Here is an 18,832-nt window from a genome sequence, read left to right on the forward strand (position 1 = left end):
ACGGCAGTAAAATTTAACTCGTCAACAAAGCGGTGCCGTTTCGTTTAATTTTTAATACATTTTTTTGCGACGTTTATCAGAAAACGCCGCTAATTTTAGATTTTGTGGCGTTTTAAATCAAAACGCCGATAAGTATTAACTTTTTATTACTATTAAAACAGCCTCGTTTTATATTATAATATTTGTGGCGCTTACGCGAAAACGCCACTAGTTTCACAACTTCTGCGGCATTTTGACAAAAAACGCCACTAACCTTTAACTCGTCAACGAAACGGTGCCGTATTGCTTCATGTTTTATATATTTTTTGCTGCGTTTTCTGAACAAACGCCGCTAATATTTAGATTTTTTATATATTTTATACATTGTTCTAGACATTATTTTTAATTGATACATTAAAATTATGACATTATTAATAATATTATTTAAATATTTTATACAGATTTATTATTTTCAATTGTTAAAATTTTATAAATTTTATAAATCTTAGAGAGTGTATAATTTAAATATTATCAATATTCAAAATTATTAATTATTTATAGTATTCAAATAATGTATTATAATTTTAAAATTATATATACTCTATTTTTAAGTGAATATATAAATGATTAATATATATATATATATGTAAATAACACAATTAAGTAATTTGTTTCATCATATATAACATATAAATATGTCATTCGTCAATTAGTAAACTAATCATTTATGTCACTTAGAACCCTAGTATCATAATAATAATAATTAAAAAACAATACGTATTTTTCATTTTTTTGAATTTGGTACCAAAAAAGTCCTTAAACCCTAAAACTCATAACTATAAACCCGAAATCACCCAAACCTCAAAACCATGCATTGTAAACCTTAAATTATAAACTGCAAACCGTTAACCACAAGCATCAAGCCCTAAAACACTAATTAACCTCTTAACATGACTAAAGCGGCTTAAACCCCAAACCCTAAACCTTAAACCCTAAACTCCCAAACCTTAAACCCCAAACATTAAACCTATATCATAAACCCTAAACTCAAAACTCTAATATTCACAAAATAATAAACATTATATAATGATTAATCCTAAACTATATACGATAAACTTTTGAACTTATAATAATCACTGAACCTTAATCACCAAACTCTCAAACCCTAAACTAAAAACACTAAACCTACATCGTAAACCTTAAACCCTAAACTCTAATCCAAAAATAATAAACATTATATAATGAACCCTAATACCTTAAACCTAAACCATATATGATAAACTAAATATATAATAACCTACATTATATAATGCATCTATAGGTCAAGCCGAAACGATGCGTTTTGGTCAAAATTTCACTAAAAGTTGATATATAGTGGCGTTTTCTGGTAAGTGCCGCTAATCGAGCTATAGCTCAAAACGAAACACTGTGTTTCAGTTTAAAATTTTTAGGAATTTTTTAGTTAAGCGCCGCTAATTGTGGGAAATAGCGGCGTTTTCTACAACCGCTGCTATTGGCTCTATAACTCAAGACCAAACGCTGCGTTTTGGTTAAGATATTTTACGGCGCTTTTCACAAAGCACTGTTAATACTGTGATTTAGCGGCGTGTTTTCATAAGCGCCACTAATTCTAATATACCTCAAGACCAAACGCTGCGTTTTGGTTAAGATATTTTGCGGTGTTTTGTATAATGCGCCGCTAATACTGGCTTTAGCGGCGTTTTTCCATAAGCGCCACTAATTCTAATATACCTCAAGACCAAACGCTGCGTTTTGGTTAAGATATTTTGCAGCGCTTTTTATAATGCGCCGCTAATACTGTGCTTTAGCGGCGTTTTTGCATAAGCGCCACTAATTCTAATATACCTCAAGACCAAACGCTGCGTTTTGGTTAAGATATTTTGCAGCGCTTTTTATAATGCGCCGCTAATACTGTGCTTTAGCGACGTTTTTGCATAAGCGCCACTAATTCTAATATACCTCAAGACCAAACGCTGCGTTTTGATTAAGATATTTTACGGCGTTTTTTACAATGCACCGCTAATATTGTGCTTTAGCGGCGTTGTTGCATAAGCGCCACTAATTCTAATATACCTCAAGACCTAACGCTGCGTTTTGGTTAAGATATTTTGCGGCGCTTGCAAATAAACGCCGCTAATTGTGCTATATAATGGCGTTTTTATAGTGTGCCGCTACTGCCGCTATTTCTGAAGATTAAACGATGCGTTTTGTTAGCATTTTTACGGCGTTTTTGTTTAAAAACGCCACTAATGATGTTCTTTTACGGCGTTTGTTCAGAAAATGCCACTGAAGGTCTGACTTTTTGCGGCGTTTTATAGAGGGCGCCGCTAATGCTAGATATTTAGTGGCGTTTTATGCTTTGTGCCGTTAATACTCGATTTTTAGCGGTGTTTGTCATCCAAACACCACAAAAGATGCCGCTAAAAGCCTGTTTTGGTGTAGTGTATTGGAAATCCCACAACCAGATGCAAATATTGTAATAAACTGCATTTTGGAGAGTGCCGCATGAGAAGCGAAGCATGTTTTAAATGTGGTTCCTTTGACCACTATCTCAGAGATTGTCTGGAGAAAGTTGAAAGAGATATTGCTCAAAATTTAAAGCCGAACAATACAGCTATCAGAGGTAGACCACCTTGTAATCCCGACAATGTGAGTAGTAGTCGAGGTACAGTAAAAAATTCCACTGTAAAGTCTGAAGCACGAGCACCAGCAAGGACATATGCTATTTGTGCATGTGAAGATGCCTCTACACCATACGTTATTACTGGTACATTCTCTCTTATTGATACTGATATAACTGCTTTAATTGATACTGGTTTGACACATTCATACATTTGCATGAATTTAGTGTTTAATAAAAATTTATCTATCGAGTCCACTGAATTCGTGGCTAAAGTATCGAACCCCCTGGGCCAGTATGTGATAATAGATAAAATTTGTAAGAATTGTCCGTTAATGGTATGGGGTTACTGTTTCTCAGCTGATTTGATGTTATTACCATTTGTTGAATTTAATGTGATTTTGGGTATGGACTAGTTAATGCAGCATGACACTGTGGTAAATTGCAAACAAAAGTATATTGTGTTGAAATGTCAGAATGGTGAAATGCTTTGTATTGAATCTGAAAATTTGGATGGATGTGTAATGTGATATTAGCTATATCAATAGAGAAATATGTCAAAAAGGGTATGATGCTTATCTTGCCTATGTGATGGACACTAAAGTATTTGAATCCAAGATTAAATAAGCGCCAATGGTATGCGAATATCCTGATGTGTTTCCAGAAGAATTACCTGGATTATTGTTGTCAGAGATGTTAAATTTTTCGTAAATTTTGTTCCAAGGACAACACCGAAATCTATAGCACCATATCAACTGACCCCTACAGAATTAAAAAAATTAAAAGTACAGTTGCAAAAATTAACTGACAAGGGTTTTGCTCGACCTAGTTCATCACCTTGGGGTGCACCGGTTCTATTTGTTAAGAAAAAGGATGGATCCATAAGATTGTGTATTGATTACCTACAGCTCAACAAAGTCACAATCAAGGATAAGTATCCACTTCCTCGCATTGATGATTTATTTGATCAATTGAAAGGTGTCACAGTGTTTTCAAAGATTGACTCCGTTCTGGTTATTATCAGTTACGAGTAAAAGACTCAGATGTGCCAAAAATAGCCTTCAGAACTAGGTACAGGCATTATGAATTCCTTGTGATGTCGTTTGGCTTGACTAATGCACCTGCGGTATTTATGGATTTAACGAATAGAATTTTCAGACCATATCTGGATAGATTTGTGGTGGTATTTATTGACGAAATCCTAGTATATTCTCAAGATGAAACTGAGCATGCTGATCATTTAAGAATTATTCTGCAAACTCTGTGTGAGAAATAGTTGTATGCTAAATTCAGTAAATGTGAATTCTGGCTTCAGGAAGTTGGTTTTCTAGGACATATAGTGTCTGCTGAAGGCATTAAAGTGGATCCAAATAAAATATCAGCAATTGTTAATTGGAAACCACCAAGAAATGTATCTAAAGTCAAAAGTTTTCTGAGATTAGCCAGTTACTATCGAAGATTTGTAAAAGGATTTTCGATGATAGCTTCTCCGATGACACGGTTATTACAGAAAGATGTGAAATTTGAATGGTCTGATAAATGTCAACAAAGTTTTGAGCAGTTGAAAGCCTTGTTGATTGAAGCACTAGTTCTAGTTCAGCTTGAATTGGGTAAGGAATTTGTAATTTACAGTGATGCGTCATTGAATGGTTTAGGCTGTGTTTTGATGCAAAAAGGTAAAGTAATAGCCTGTTTCTACTTATAGTTCTAGTTTTAGTGCCGCATGAGAAGTGAAGCATGTTTTAGATGTGGTTCATTTGCTGGATAAGATAAAAGTAGCACTTTACCATCTAATTTTTGTTGTTTATTTTTTTATATGGTTAGAATGTGGCAGAAATGAAGGGATGGGAAAGAACGTTAATGGCTTCCATGAAAGCCAATTTCTTATTTTATGGAAAATCAAAGTTATAATATATAAAAGTTAATCAAACTATAACTCTTAAAATATGGTACCTGCAAAGCGAATGAGAATAATAATTAGATATGAACAATGGTTTAAGCTATGATTATGAAATGGATTAAAACTAAATTGTGGTTTTGTATGGTTTAGCTTTTAGGTTTACTTTTGGACACTAATTAGTTTTATTTCCCCCTGAAAATAAAGAAAACTTAAATTTTATATATGGAAAGTGGATGTGGAATTGAAATGTCTGTGTTTGTTTGATGAAGTTGCCAGTTTATGATGTTTATGATGTTTTGATGAAGTTGCAGATTGATTAGAACCAGATTAGATTTTTTTTAAAGCTTTAATTGGATCAGATTTTGAGGGAGCTTGCTCCTTTCCACTCGTGCGCACGACCATTTGCACTTCCTGCTACTCATTTTTAATTTTGTTGAGATAGCTTTTTAGTTTTTGTTGTTTATTTCTTCTATTTTTGGCTCTAAAATAGGCATACTGTTAGTTCATGCCATTGTTTTAGATGTTAATTTTCTGTACATTACAGATACTGTGGCCAGGGAAACATTAGATCAAGTTATGGCTAATGCAATTTCAAAATCTGGCTCTAATCGATCTGCAGTATACATTTCATGTCTTATTTTTGCAATCGATTTGCAGCATACTATTAATTCATGCCGTTGTTTTAGATGTCAATTTTCTATACATTACAGATACTGTGGCCAGGGAAACATTAGATCAAGTTATGGCTGATGCACTTTCAAAATCTGGTTGTAATCGAACTGCAACATACATTTCATGTCTTCTTTTTGCAATCGATCTACAGCATACTATTAGTTCATGCCATTGTTTTAGATGTCAATTTTCTATACATTACAGATGTTGTGGCCAGGGAAACATTAGATCAAGTTATGGCAGATGCACTTTCAAAATATGGTTCTAATCGATCTGCAGCATACATTTCATGTCTTCTTTTTGCAATGGCATTTTAAGGATGCCTTTTTTTCTTATTCCTAGAATGCTTATAAGTTATGACTCTTTTCGTGTACTAGAATACTGTGAGAAATATGTCAAGCCTGAAGATGTTGTAGGAGTAGAAGAAGTGAAGTCAAGTGACGAAAAACTGAGTGAAGATGAATATGCTGCCTCGGATGATGAGGAAATCACCGAAAAAATATATCTTTAGGCACATATTATGCCCTGCATACTCGCTACGAAAATTGTCTTATGTTGTACATGATGTTCAGAAGAAAACAGATTCGGGGAACATGGGGAAAAATTCCTACTTACCCATTTTTTCCATTACTTTCCATGGATGCTTGTGCAAATTAATCTACTATTTTTCAATAATTCAAATATTTATCCATTGCTGAAACTTTAAAAAGCAATTCTCCCATATCCTCTCACTCCTTATGTGCCTATTTCAATTATACTACCGTTTATTATGCTTTGTTAGTTTTCATTTACACATTGGTTGATCTAACTTTGGTGATGACTTGGTTGGCTGCCAATTGAATTTATATCTCCCATGTCTCCAACACTTTATGGTGAAATCCATTTTGCATGGCTTTTGATTTGGTCTACAAATTTTTGTTTGGTTAGGGTAGTCTCATAGAGAAGTTAAAACATGGGTTTGTTTGGTGTATAAATGTTTGATATTTTTCATATATGTAAAAATGAGAATAATTATTGCTTTTGGATCAATATTTGTAATTTTGGCAACTATAATCCATGAGATTATGTTATGATTTTTATTAATTCATATTTTAATAAAATTATATAAAAATGTTATTAAATTATATATTTTTATTTTTATTTAATTATATTTAGTAATAATTATATTAAAATATGATTAAATTATTTATCATTTTAATAATAATCTTAGTAAAATTTAATAACAATAATTATGTACTTAAAATAAATTTATTAAAGGTACTCTAGTCATTTCAGCTTTTTTTTCTTATACTATTACAGTATCATTCCATTCAACCAAACACAAAAATACCATTACAGTTCTATTCCATTCCATTCAACCAAACAATTGAATTACTGATTATAGTTCTATTCCATTACAACTCTATTCTATTACAGCGAACCAAACATGCCCTAAGATGTGTCCCTTTTCTAGACCCTTTTGTTTGGATTTTTTTTCTCTTATTAACACTATCGAGCTATATGGTTATTAGATAAACAATAAAAGAGTGAAAATGCTTTGACATGTCCCTTTATTATAGGGATCAGCTTAAATTAGTTGTTTTATTATTAAATAGATTAATTTAGTCTTTATACTATTAAAAACAACCAAATATGTCTAAATTTAATTAGAGTTAACTTTTTTTAAAAAAATATTATCATTTATTTTTTAATAGAATTAATTTTTTTCAAAGTTTTTATGGTTGAACTACAAATGAATTTTTTTTGTTTGGAGTTGAACTATAAATAACATATTTAAAAATAAATATTAAATCTGTTAAAATTTAGTTTTCTCCTATCTTTTTTACTACTAGTACAAGGATTAAATTGGTCCATTTAATAATGAAAAATCTTATAATAGAAGGACCTGACATATATTTTTACCCAAAAAAGATGTCAAGCTATTCCCACCGTCAATGCTTGGATAGTGCTTTAATAATTCTTGAAACAGCTGTAAATAAAAGTAGACCAAATATATGGTCTCACATGAAAATTTGGAGATGTTTAGGTATTTACTTCCTTCTTTACTTGGAAATATATGGTCTCACATGAAAATTAGACCAAATGGTCCAATGTCTGGGTTTAGTTAAATATAGGTGTGGTCCATCTTGGGATAAAAAGCAAAAACTCCATTTTCAGCTAAGATAATCTATATTCTATATATAACAAGATTGATTTTAGTATCTCAATACTATCTAAACTGACCAAATAACAACAAAATTAATAAAATCTTGAAATTAAAAAATTATTTGATGCAATATTAATTGGATTAATGAAAATTTACAACCACAGATGAGATACTATCGTGCGTCTTAAGAAACTAAAACAGAATATAATAAATATTGAACGCCGCTTGTAGAGTGACAAAACTTCACTTGCAACGGAGAGATTGATAACCCTTAAAAAATAATATACTTTTAAAAGTTACCAATTGCTTTAAAATAGTTACCAATTCTTCATTTAATTACAACTACTATTTATTAATTATTGAGTAGAGCGATAAGATATATTATATTCTTATAAATAAAACATAAATTTAAATCTCAGACACATTACAACTATGAAACCGGAACATTAATCATAAAATAAAAAAACATAACGCCACCACATGGGGCGAAAAGAAGTTGCTTAATATCAACACCTCAAAATAATCGAAGTAGACTAGCATGCCTACATGACCAATCGGCTAACCACGTAAAAGATTCAAATTGGTGAAGAATTGAAGCAGTGGACCAGTAGTTTTGGTCCACATCACATTGCGAATGGACCCAAAAGCCAGCCCATAAGGCATGCCAGAAGGCGACAACACCATGTGAAACTGTACCTCCTTTTTATTTATTTTCATCCATTTTCGCTGCTTCTCAAGTTGTTCTCCAGTCTGCAATACTAGTATTTAAGGCAAAATTCATAAAATCAAATCCTAATCATTTTTCTTTATGTTGACGCTTGGGGAATTTGTTCCTTCAAACAATTATAATAAATAGTTTGATTTTAATTTAAAAAAAAATTAATATGTCAGTATCTGTGGGGATACCAAAAGGGAGGGTGGAAGGGGAAGAAGGGACACTATCCATTGCCTCCTACCACCTTACCATTGGGTTTTTTTTTTCAAATTCTTACAATATTTTTTTCGTATATAAAATTTAAATTAGAAATATTGATTAGAAGTATCAAAATTCCTTATTACTTGATTCAATAAACTTTGAATAAGTTAAAAAAAGCACTAACATTATATTCAATAAAATGCTTGTAAATTTACATAGAGAAAATCAAATATCATCACAATCTTTCACCCTAAACAAGAATCCCTTATCAATACTTACATTACCTAACGGAGCCCAAGATTTCTTTCCGAATGAGAAGGTGAAGAATCAGATGAAAAGTCATTCAAAATAGAAACCATCCGATTCCCACCATTTCTCCTACCTTGACCTCTAATATCTTCAATCATCCCATGCACCACGCTCATCTTGGGCCTATCTTTAGGCAACGTGGCCACACAGAGCAACGCCACTTGCATTAAACCCGCCATCTCTCCTTCCATCACCTTATCCCCCAACATCTCAAAATCAAACACTTCCCACCCCCACTCTTCTTTCCCCACGCTTTGCACCCACCTCACCAAGCTCATCCCACTCTCCCCGCTCGCTGTTTTCCCCGACAATATCTCCAACAATATCACTCCAAAACTATACACGTCGCATTTTTGAGTATATTTTTTAAGGCCGGTGTCGTCACCGTTGTTGAGCATCAGCTCCGGGGCTTTGTAGTCGTCGTTGGGGGAAGATGGGGAATGTAGAACTTGGTGAAGACCGGGCTCGGAAATGCGGGCATTGCCTTGTTGGTCGACTAGGATGTTTGATGATGAAAGGTATCCATGGAAGATCTTGTCCTTTTTGTGGATAAATGCTAGTCCTTGTGCTGCCTCCGAAGCTATCTTTAACCTACTACTCCAACTCAATGGCGTCCTTCCCGGTCCTCTGTTTCCTGCCAATCACAAATTCAGACAAAAGGAGTAGACTAACATACTAAAACAATCCCTTATACATATACATTTTATTCTAATGACTATTTATTTATTATTTTTATTTCATGAAATTTCCTTTTAGAAAATTTTGAACACGCAAGTTAGAAACCATTCTCAAAATTTAATTTTAGTATTTCTTTTATTTTGATAAATTAAAATAGTTTTAATCACATATTAAATCTTTTAGGCATAATGGCTTATTTGCCCTTCAACATTACAAAAAAAAAACATTTTAGCTCTCTATTTAATTTTTCGCATGTTTTAGTCTTTAAACATGTTTTTTTTGTTAAATTACCCCAAAATAACCAAAAAAGACATAAATGTGAATTGCCGCATGGGCAACATGTCCACGTGTATGTCACATTAGCAAAGATATCATTAATTTTTTTATTCATTTTAAGTGATTTGACAAAAAACGTAAGTTCAACAACTAAATGAGACAAAAAAATAAATTGAGAGTTAAAATGACTTTTTTGTAAAGTTAGAGGGTCAAATAGGTCATTATACTAATATTTTATTACAAATAATTTTATGGTATATCAAATTAAAACAAAAAGATTAATATTATAGTAATATTTTAATAACTGAATTGATAATCGAATAAACTAGATAATTGATTCTTGATTCAACTAAATAAATTATCAATTTAACAATAATTAAAAAATTAGAAAAACCGATTACACCACCAATTTTTGATTTAATTGATTAATTTAATTAGATTCTAATTAGCTTATAATGGCAGCTAAATTTTTAATAAAGAAAAAATTAATAAATTTCACATTATTTTGTTCATTAGAAATAAAAATAAATTTAATATTTTAATAATATATCATCATTTAATTCACCTAACCTAAGGTGATATATTAACCAAAAACATAAAAAAGCAATAAATGCAATACTAACCATGCAAGAGAGAATGTAAGCTTCCATTTGATAAAAACTCGTAAACCAAAAGCAGCTCGTCCTTAGAATTATAATATGCTATGAGGCCCACAATATTAGCATGCCTCAGCCCACCCATTATTCTCAGCCACCCATCAACATCCCTCCTCCGTCTCCTCTGCCGTACCCTTTTCACAACCACCATATCGCCGCCGTCCGTCACCACCTTGTAAGTGGTCCCTACATTCCCTTTGCCCAACAACTCAGCCGAAGACTTCAACAAATCACCCACTTTTCTAAAGCCCTTGCAACCTTCGAACATCACCAGTTCCTCCGCCTCTATCTCCACCTCTCTGGAGCCGCTCCGCCGTTGCAATTTGGTGGTGGACCCACTTTTTGTTTCCATTGCTTCCGTTTGGGTTCCATCGGAGAAACACTTGTACTTGTAGCAGCACCACGTGATGGTCACCAGAGCAGCCATAACCGCCACCACGTCGACGGCGACGATCATCAGCACCACCCCATTGCTTAGCCTCTTGCTTTGGGGATGACGAATCCTTTTTTTTATGGTCGCGGGAAGGGCCGTCCGATTGAAACAATCGGACTGCAGAGGTTGGCCGCAGAGGTCCCTGTTCCCTTCGAAGGAAGAGACCGGGAAACGAGACATCCATGCCGGAATCTCGCCGGAGAGTTTGTTTTCCGAGACGTTGAAATCGGACATGGAAGAAAACGAGGCAATCGAGTTGAGGGGGCCAGTGAAGGAATTGGACTCGAGGCGAAGAGTCAACAAGAAAGGCAACTGAGTCAACTCGGTCATCGGGATTTCGCCATGGAAATTGTTGTGCGAAAGGTCAAGACGGTGGAGCCGCCGGAGAGTGGATATTCCGACAGGGAATGTTCCGGAGAAGAGGTTTTGACGGAGGTAAAGATGCCTTAAGTAACGCCACGAAGACAAGTTAACGGCAGAGGAAGAGAAAAAGCGGTTATTCTTAAGGCTGAGGAGTCTTAGGTAAGAAAGGTGATGCAGTGAATGAGTTGAACCAGAAAGGTTTAGGTTCTCAAGAACGAGTCGTGTAACTCGGTGAGTGGAAGGGTTACATGTGACGCCATACCAAGAATCAATGCAAGGATTAGATGAGTTAACCCATGAGGAAAGCGAGTTCGAAGGGTCGAAAACAGAGTCTTTGAAGGACAATAGAGCGTTAAAATCAACACTGCATTGACCCAAAGAGAAAAACAAGAAGTAAATCATGAGCAACATTTGTAAAGCTTTAGCCGTATCTGTTGCTCTGAATTTTTTCCCGAGAAAATGAGGAGGGAAAAAATCAAGGAGAGAATAAATAGGCGTTACAGAATGGGGAATTTGAGAGGCAAGTAGCCGTTGATATATGATGAGGAGAAGAAGAAGGTGACACGTGAGGAAGGAGCGTAGAACACGCGCGCGCTTGCAATAAAAACCAAACACGAGATTAGGTCAGGTTCGTGGTGATGAAATGAAGGGGCAGAGCATAGATGAAAAGGATTGCCCGGGTTCTACACGCGTAATCTATACTTATAGACCATATTTGTTTTTACATAAAAATATTAAGAATCCAACACTGTTGAAATATAATGGGAAGAAATCAAGGACCCAAAACATGAATTTAACCTAGTAAAATTCAAGCGCTCCAAAAACCAATTCCATAGTGGGGGATTAAGACTTGTTTGTAAATAATAGGAACTGCCAGAGGATTCCTGCAATTGCTGAAATAGACAACCTTATCCCCACTTTCTCTAAGCATCACCAGAGCCTCGGATAATATTTTCTTTTTAATCTAAGTTCTACTATGGAAGGTCCCTTTTTTTTCATTTTCTGGATTTCAGTTCAAGCGTGTATGCATAATTATATCAGACGTCAAAATATTTGTTGACTAAGGGCGAATTCTTTATTGTTTTTGAAAAATATTTTTGAAAAACTTTTGAAAAGTGTTGTAAAAAAGTACTTTAGAATATATAAACTATATTTTAAAAAAATATTTGAAATATAAATTTTAAATATTTTTAAATAATAAATATTAATTATTTATAAAATTTAATTAGAATATATAAACTATATTTTAAATATAACCATTAAATATTTCTAATTAGTATTTTAATTTTTTTATCTTTAATTAATGATTTTAACACTTTTGTAATTAAGCACCAAGAAAGAAAAAGAAAAGTACTATGTTATTGGAGGGATGAACAAGTAATTAAGCACCAAAAGTGCTTTTGAAAGAGAAAAAGCTAAAATTTTTAGCTTCTCATCTTCAGTAGTACTTTTGAAAAGCACTTCTGAAAAGCTAAAAATTTCAGCCAAAAGTAGCTTGTTCTGCAGAACTTTTCTTCCAAAAGTGCTTTTAGGGTCAGAAGTATTTTTTTTAAGCAATGAAGAACTAGCCCTTAGTCAACAAATAATAGGATGGGTTTGGACTTTGGATATCAATCAAAATATAATTATTAAAATAGTAATTATAGTTTTTTTGTAATTATAAATTTTTGGAATAATAATTTATTTGGTTTTTTTATATTATAAAAAAAGTCATTTTAGCTCTTTCTTTAATTTTTTTTAATCTTTATTATTTATTAAATTACCCCAAAATAGATGAAAATGTTAAGGTTTTGTGGCAATCCACATGGATTACATGTTAACAATCAATTAATTTATTAAAATTTTAAAAATTCAAATAATATAAAAATATTATTTTTTAAAAATTAAAATTATTAAAAAAATTAATTAATTGTTACATGGCATACGTGTGAACTGCCACGTGGATGTCACATCAGTAAAGTTATCATTTATTTTTTGGTGATTTGACAAATAATGCAAATTCAAGAACTAAAACAATCAAAAATTAAATAGAAGGCTAAAATGATTTTTGTGTAAAGTTGTAGAACCAAATAAGTTATTATGCCTAAATTTTTTTAAATCTTTAAATATGTTTGACTCGCATAATCTAATTACATTGTAACTCTTTTATCTCATGTTGGTATTATAAATTATAATTACACAACTACATATTGTTAAAATTATTAAAAAACAACATTATTTATTATAAAAATATATATAAATAAGCTTGAGAAGAAATTAGTTAAACAAGTAGAAAAACTTCAAAACAAATTATTGTATAAGATTATATGAGAATTAACAAGAAAAATAAGTATCACGTATATATTTATCTAAATACTCTAACATTTCATATTTGTTGAGTTATGCCTTCTCTAACATTAAACATATACTCATTGTCATCATAAGTTGGTTCTTGACCACATATAAATAATTAATAATAAATATTGTGTAATTTAATTAAAATTAATATAAATAATTTATAATAAATACTATATAATTTAATTAAACATTTAGTAGGCTAAAATGTACAAGAAGGTATCTTTTGTTAATAAAAAATTATAATTTTTGAATGAGATTTATAAAATAACATATAATTTATATTTGATAAAAAATAAAGTTAAAAAATTAGAATATTATTGTTGTTGTTTAAAAATAACTTCTTAAACTTAAATCATATAGAGTATGATTGGAAAGATATAACTAGATTTAAGTGTAATTATTTATAACTACACCTCAATTTAATATGACCCCCAATTATTATGATTACCCAAAACATACCACACATATGCAATTATAAATAATTACATTTAAATCTAGCTATTAAATATATTTTCATAAGCAAAACTTAGATGATTCTTCATTCAAAACAATAACCATGATACTGATAGAAAGGAATTATATCCAATGTTTGTGCATAGGGGTGAAACCAAAAAAAAGGTTTTTGGGCTATAAATTTTCTGACAATCAAAATATACTATTATTATATTACTTTATTATTTTATATTTTATATTTTTCTTAAAACTAGAAAACGTTGAAAATTTTTAACTCTAGAAATGAGGTTGAGATTTTGTCATATGTCATTAAGTTGTATCAAAAAAATTAAAAAACTAATAAAAATATGTGACAAAATCTCAACCCCACTTGTGGAGTTAAAATTTACACTACCAATATACCAAATAATTATCCAATTAGAAAGGAAAAATATTTCATATATTGGCGATGAAAATGTTTTAACTCCATAAACGGGTTGCGATTTTGCCACAATGTTCTATTTATTTATTTTAAATTTTTTTAAATACAACTTAAGGATACATGTCAAAATCTTAACCCCACTTGCGAAGTTTAAAATTTCCTCCACTAGTGTACCAAATAATTGTCTTTTCTAATTTTAGGGGGTTGGACACCTATCAACCCTATTGTCACTGTCTAGTGGTGTATAAGATTGTACATTTTTTTTTGGTAAATAAGATTGTACATTTTTTAATAAATTATGTGATGTTATGTGTTAATAAATTTAATTATTTTAAATTTTATAAATGAAGTATAAGTGTATGAACAATTTATTAATTTATAGATTTATACATTGATAAGGTATCAAATATCTTAATAAAAACCAATGCTAAAACTTTCATAAATGGTTGAACATCTCGAGTGTTTTGCGTTTGATTCGTAGAATCACATTTTAAAATATGAATGAAGAATATTGTCTTAAGAAGTTAATATGGTATTATCAACAATATGAGTTAGAAACATAAAGAAGAATCTCAATATCACTTATTTCTTAGTTAATTTTACATTATATTGGTAATTGTTATAAATTCATTGATAAATAAATGCCCTTATAATTTCTATTGTAACACCCTAAGCAAATCCCACATCGGCAAAGCATGGGAGAGACCTGGACTATATAAAGGGGTAGCAACACTTAAAGTGGTAAGAGGCCTTATAGGGGTGTATGAGCGCTCCCAATAACAAAGCCGTGAGGGCCATGTGTGCCCAAAGCGGACAATATCATATCGAGCTGGGTGTTGCTTGTAACAACCCGATAGTCAGGAGTGTCGAAAAGTGTATTTTCAAGACTCCGTTACCATAAATTGGTCTCATAAATATTTATTAAAAATATTTACGAAGCTTTATGTCTGTTTGATCGATAAGCTTTGGTAATGCTCTGAAACCTTATTCTGGCGACAGATATGGGTTAGGGGTGTTACATTGCTACCCCTTTATATAGCCCAGGTCTCTCCCATGCTTTGTTGATGTGGGATTTGCCTAGTGTGTTACCTCTATAACCTTCAAGAATTCATTTTCTTGTAACTCTTAAAAATTTATAGGTATCTTAATTATTTTTATTATATTTTTGTAATCTATGGTAATTGAGACCCTATAAATAGAGAGCGTGTATAAGCTTTTTATATCCAAGTAAAAGTATGTGGAAGCCTGCCTCGCATTTCGACCAAAACAGTGTGTGACATCGCAACGAATAAAAGCTCTTCGTCCCGAAGAACAGTTAACGCCACGACAAGAAGAAAGCTCTCATCCCAAAAATGTGATCCTCCTTTGTCTCGACAACCAAACACCACGTCACGATGTGGCGATGTGCTCCTCAAGTTTCTCGAGTTTTATTCTCTCAGTTAAACTCTGTTTTAGTTTTTCGCTTAAACTTGGATTAACCTAGCGATATTCTAGTCATATATGCTATGAATTTTAACCTATAAATAGGCCTTAGTTACTCTAGGTTTTAGATAATAGAAATATTTATATTGGGAGAATTTTGTTCTTTGTTTTAAAGGGTTTTTTTTTCTTTCGGGTTTTTGTTTTGATTCTCTCATTCTCTTGTACTCTTTTATTATTTTAGTGAAATCTCCTTTTACCTGTGGTTTTTTATCCTTTTTTGAGGAGTTTTCCATGTTAAGTTTGTGCGTTGATCTTTTCAATCTCTTAGTTATTTTTTTTGTTCGTTGCATACACGGTTAATTCCTTACAAACTAATATCAGAGCTAGTTCGATTTTTGCATTTAACCTATTCAAATATGGCAACATCAATGTTTGATATTGATAATTTTGACGGTATTGAAATTTTTCAGTCTGTGGTAAGTTTGTATGTCTTGTTATAGAGAAGAAACCTGCAGACATGGATCAGTCAGAATGGGATAGGATAGATAAAAAAGCTTTATCCACAATTTAATTATGTCTAGCAAATAATGTGTTACAAGAATTTTTGAAGGAAAAAACAACATATACATTATGGAAGAAACTTAAAGCCTTGTATATGAAAAAATTCTTAGCCAACAGGTAAATGTTAAAACAACGTTTCTACACATTCAGAATGGCCGAAAGTGAGTCTATTAGAGCTCATATTAGTGAGATTGTTACCCTTCTAAATGACCTAAAGAATCTCGAAGTAGAGATTAGAGATGAGGATCAAAATATGTTATAGTTGTCATTTACCCTCTTCTTATAAAACTTTCAGGTAAACTCTAATTTATGGGAGAGGTCATCTCTCATTTGAGGACATGAAGGGGAATCTTGTAACACCTTATACCCGACCCAATCGCCAAGTTCAGATACCAAATGTCACATTAACCTGACTAACTTAATGACATTTCTATTCTAATTTAAAATTCATACCTCGATAACTTAAACTTCAAATCCCTCACTACTGTTAATACTCACGTCACGCTAGTTTTTAATTTCGTACAATAAGACACTTCTAAAAATCTAGGAGTTATTTACAATATTACATTTTGACCCTCTACAGATTCAATCAACTTCATCCTTGAGGCTTGGCCTCTAAGGGTTCCCCTCTATATACATGAGTCAGCTTCCATGCCCAACTCCTAACTCTGACGAAGATTGGCTCAGTCTCTCTACTTTAATTCCAAGTCTTTATACACCCTGCATTCGAGTAGTAATTTCTGTAAGTTCAAAGGAACTTAGTCTGATTTATTCATTCAACTTTATAAAAGATTACTTTAAATTCTAAGCAAAGATATTTTGTGCATAGAGTTAAACTTGGGTTTTGTGAGGAAAACCTGTGAACTTAATTGGCGTAGCCAATGCCTCCATTACTCTGAGCCGAGTGTTAACAGTATAATTCTCAACCTGATTACAACCATGTTCTCATCAAAGTCTTACCCTGCTATTCATTAATTCCACTTTCATTGTACCCTTCCTGATATGCTTTAACACTGTCCCCTGTTCTCCAATGCAATCAGGCGATGACTATTTATGGTTATACAAATAATCACCTTGATTATGGTTCTTTAATCTAAAATTTTATCCTGAATAAGGGTTCTTCCTGATACCATCTTTTCTTTAGTGGGCTCATGGCCTCAATGAAATCCCCATAGTACTTGTTCTTTCAGTCAATTCATTTTTGATACTTCTATAGACTAGTAGTTCCTAACGAACTATCTCTTACTTAGGTATCTCTCAACAACTTCCACCTTTGGTAGACCTACAAGATTTTACCAGTGCCTCATGGCCTTGATAGACATCTGCCTCTTACTATTTTCTAGCATACTTCATTTATCATTTAGCCTTGAGTTAACATTTCCTCCCATGAATACCCTTGTTGTCTACTAATTCTTCCATCAACCTCTTTGCCGATTTCCAAATTAAGACTGTATTTTATTATAGCCTATTTTGTACCTAGTTAAACAATGCAGAATCTGCGACCTTTTTTGTGGACTCTTCTTGATCACGTTTTCCATATTATATAAGAAATTTTTCCTTCTTTTTTCATATCCTTGGGTTAATACGCTTCCTAAGCTCCAATCACCATTATCTTTGGCGAATCCCTTAGTTGTCCCATTAGCCTATGTCTCTAGACACGCTAAGTCCATTATGTCTTTTGACTTGTCGCACAAGACACAATGTGATCTCTCATTTATACCTTGGCAGATCTCTTGGCCTACCGATCTACGAACTCCATATGTTGCCATAGTCGGGCTATGGTCTTACACATGTAACCCTGTGTTAACTGTCCCGACGAACTATCCCGTGTTTACTGCTACAGTGGACTCCATTGACTGTCATAGTCGAGCCATGGTCTTACACCTTAATCCTTATTTTTAAAGTCCTGTAAAACTCTGTTGGATGCCATAGCCGAGCTATGGTCTTACACCTGAATCCACTTGTTTAATGTCTTGGTGGACTCTATTGGATGCCATAGTCGAGTTATGGTCTTAAACCTTAATCCCTATGTTTAATATCTTGATGGACTCAATTGGTTGCCATAACCGAACTATGGTCTTGCAAACCTCTTTTGATGTGTCACCCCGAAGGATCTTACTATCGTCGCGGTGTCGTTCCATAATGTGGGTAGATTGTCGTCACAGTATTGCTTTAGCAAGCCAATCGATAACATTCCACTTTGCATCCCAACTCTCTTGAGTCTCTATTTGGTTCGTCCATTCCTCCAATATGCCAATTAAACTTATTTTCATCTACCCCGTCAAATTAAATAACTCCATACTCTACATACAAGATACTCATTCATTTCATGCAATCAAGGTACTTAATACATAACATAAAGCACACCACATATTCAACACCACGTACTACCCATTTAACATTCAATTATTATACATACAAACACTTACATACTTGTAGAGGATTATCCATTAACAACATGCTCATTTACCCATTTGCACACAACGATAGACTTAAATAACCCAGAATAGTTACAACATAAATCATTTAACCGCTCAATCTCATCAACTATCCAAGACAAAGTACAAAAACTCACATTTCCTTAATCCTTGTCAGCTTAGCTTGTCCAAATGCTAGAGCCTCTTTAATCCTAACAACTAAGCATGGAAACCATTTATTGATTAAATCGC

The 18,832-nt window shown here is 32.6% G+C and overlaps 1 protein-coding gene across 1 annotated transcript; it reads right to left on the reverse strand.

Moving 5' to 3' along the window:
- Window positions 1-8,417: 8,417 nt before the first annotated feature.
- On the reverse strand, window positions 8,418-11,763 carry LOC107962855 (probable leucine-rich repeat receptor-like protein kinase At1g68400). The gene is made up of 2 exons (XM_016899404.2): window positions 10,141-11,763; window positions 8,418-9,197 (listed from the first exon to the last, which is right to left on the reverse strand). The coding sequence occupies exons 1-2, from the start codon at window positions 11,378-11,380 to the stop codon at window positions 8,539-8,541; spliced, it is 1,899 nt and encodes a 632-aa protein (XP_016754893.2). The 5' UTR covers window positions 11,381-11,763; the 3' UTR covers window positions 8,418-8,538.
- Between the last annotated feature and the right edge of the window lie 7,069 nt (window positions 11,764-18,832).

This window comes from Gossypium hirsutum, chromosome D06, assembly GCF_007990345.1.
Source record: "Gossypium hirsutum isolate 1008001.06 chromosome D06, Gossypium_hirsutum_v2.1, whole genome shotgun sequence".
In the NCBI taxonomy this organism is placed as follows: domain Eukaryota; kingdom Viridiplantae; phylum Streptophyta; class Magnoliopsida; order Malvales; family Malvaceae; genus Gossypium; species Gossypium hirsutum.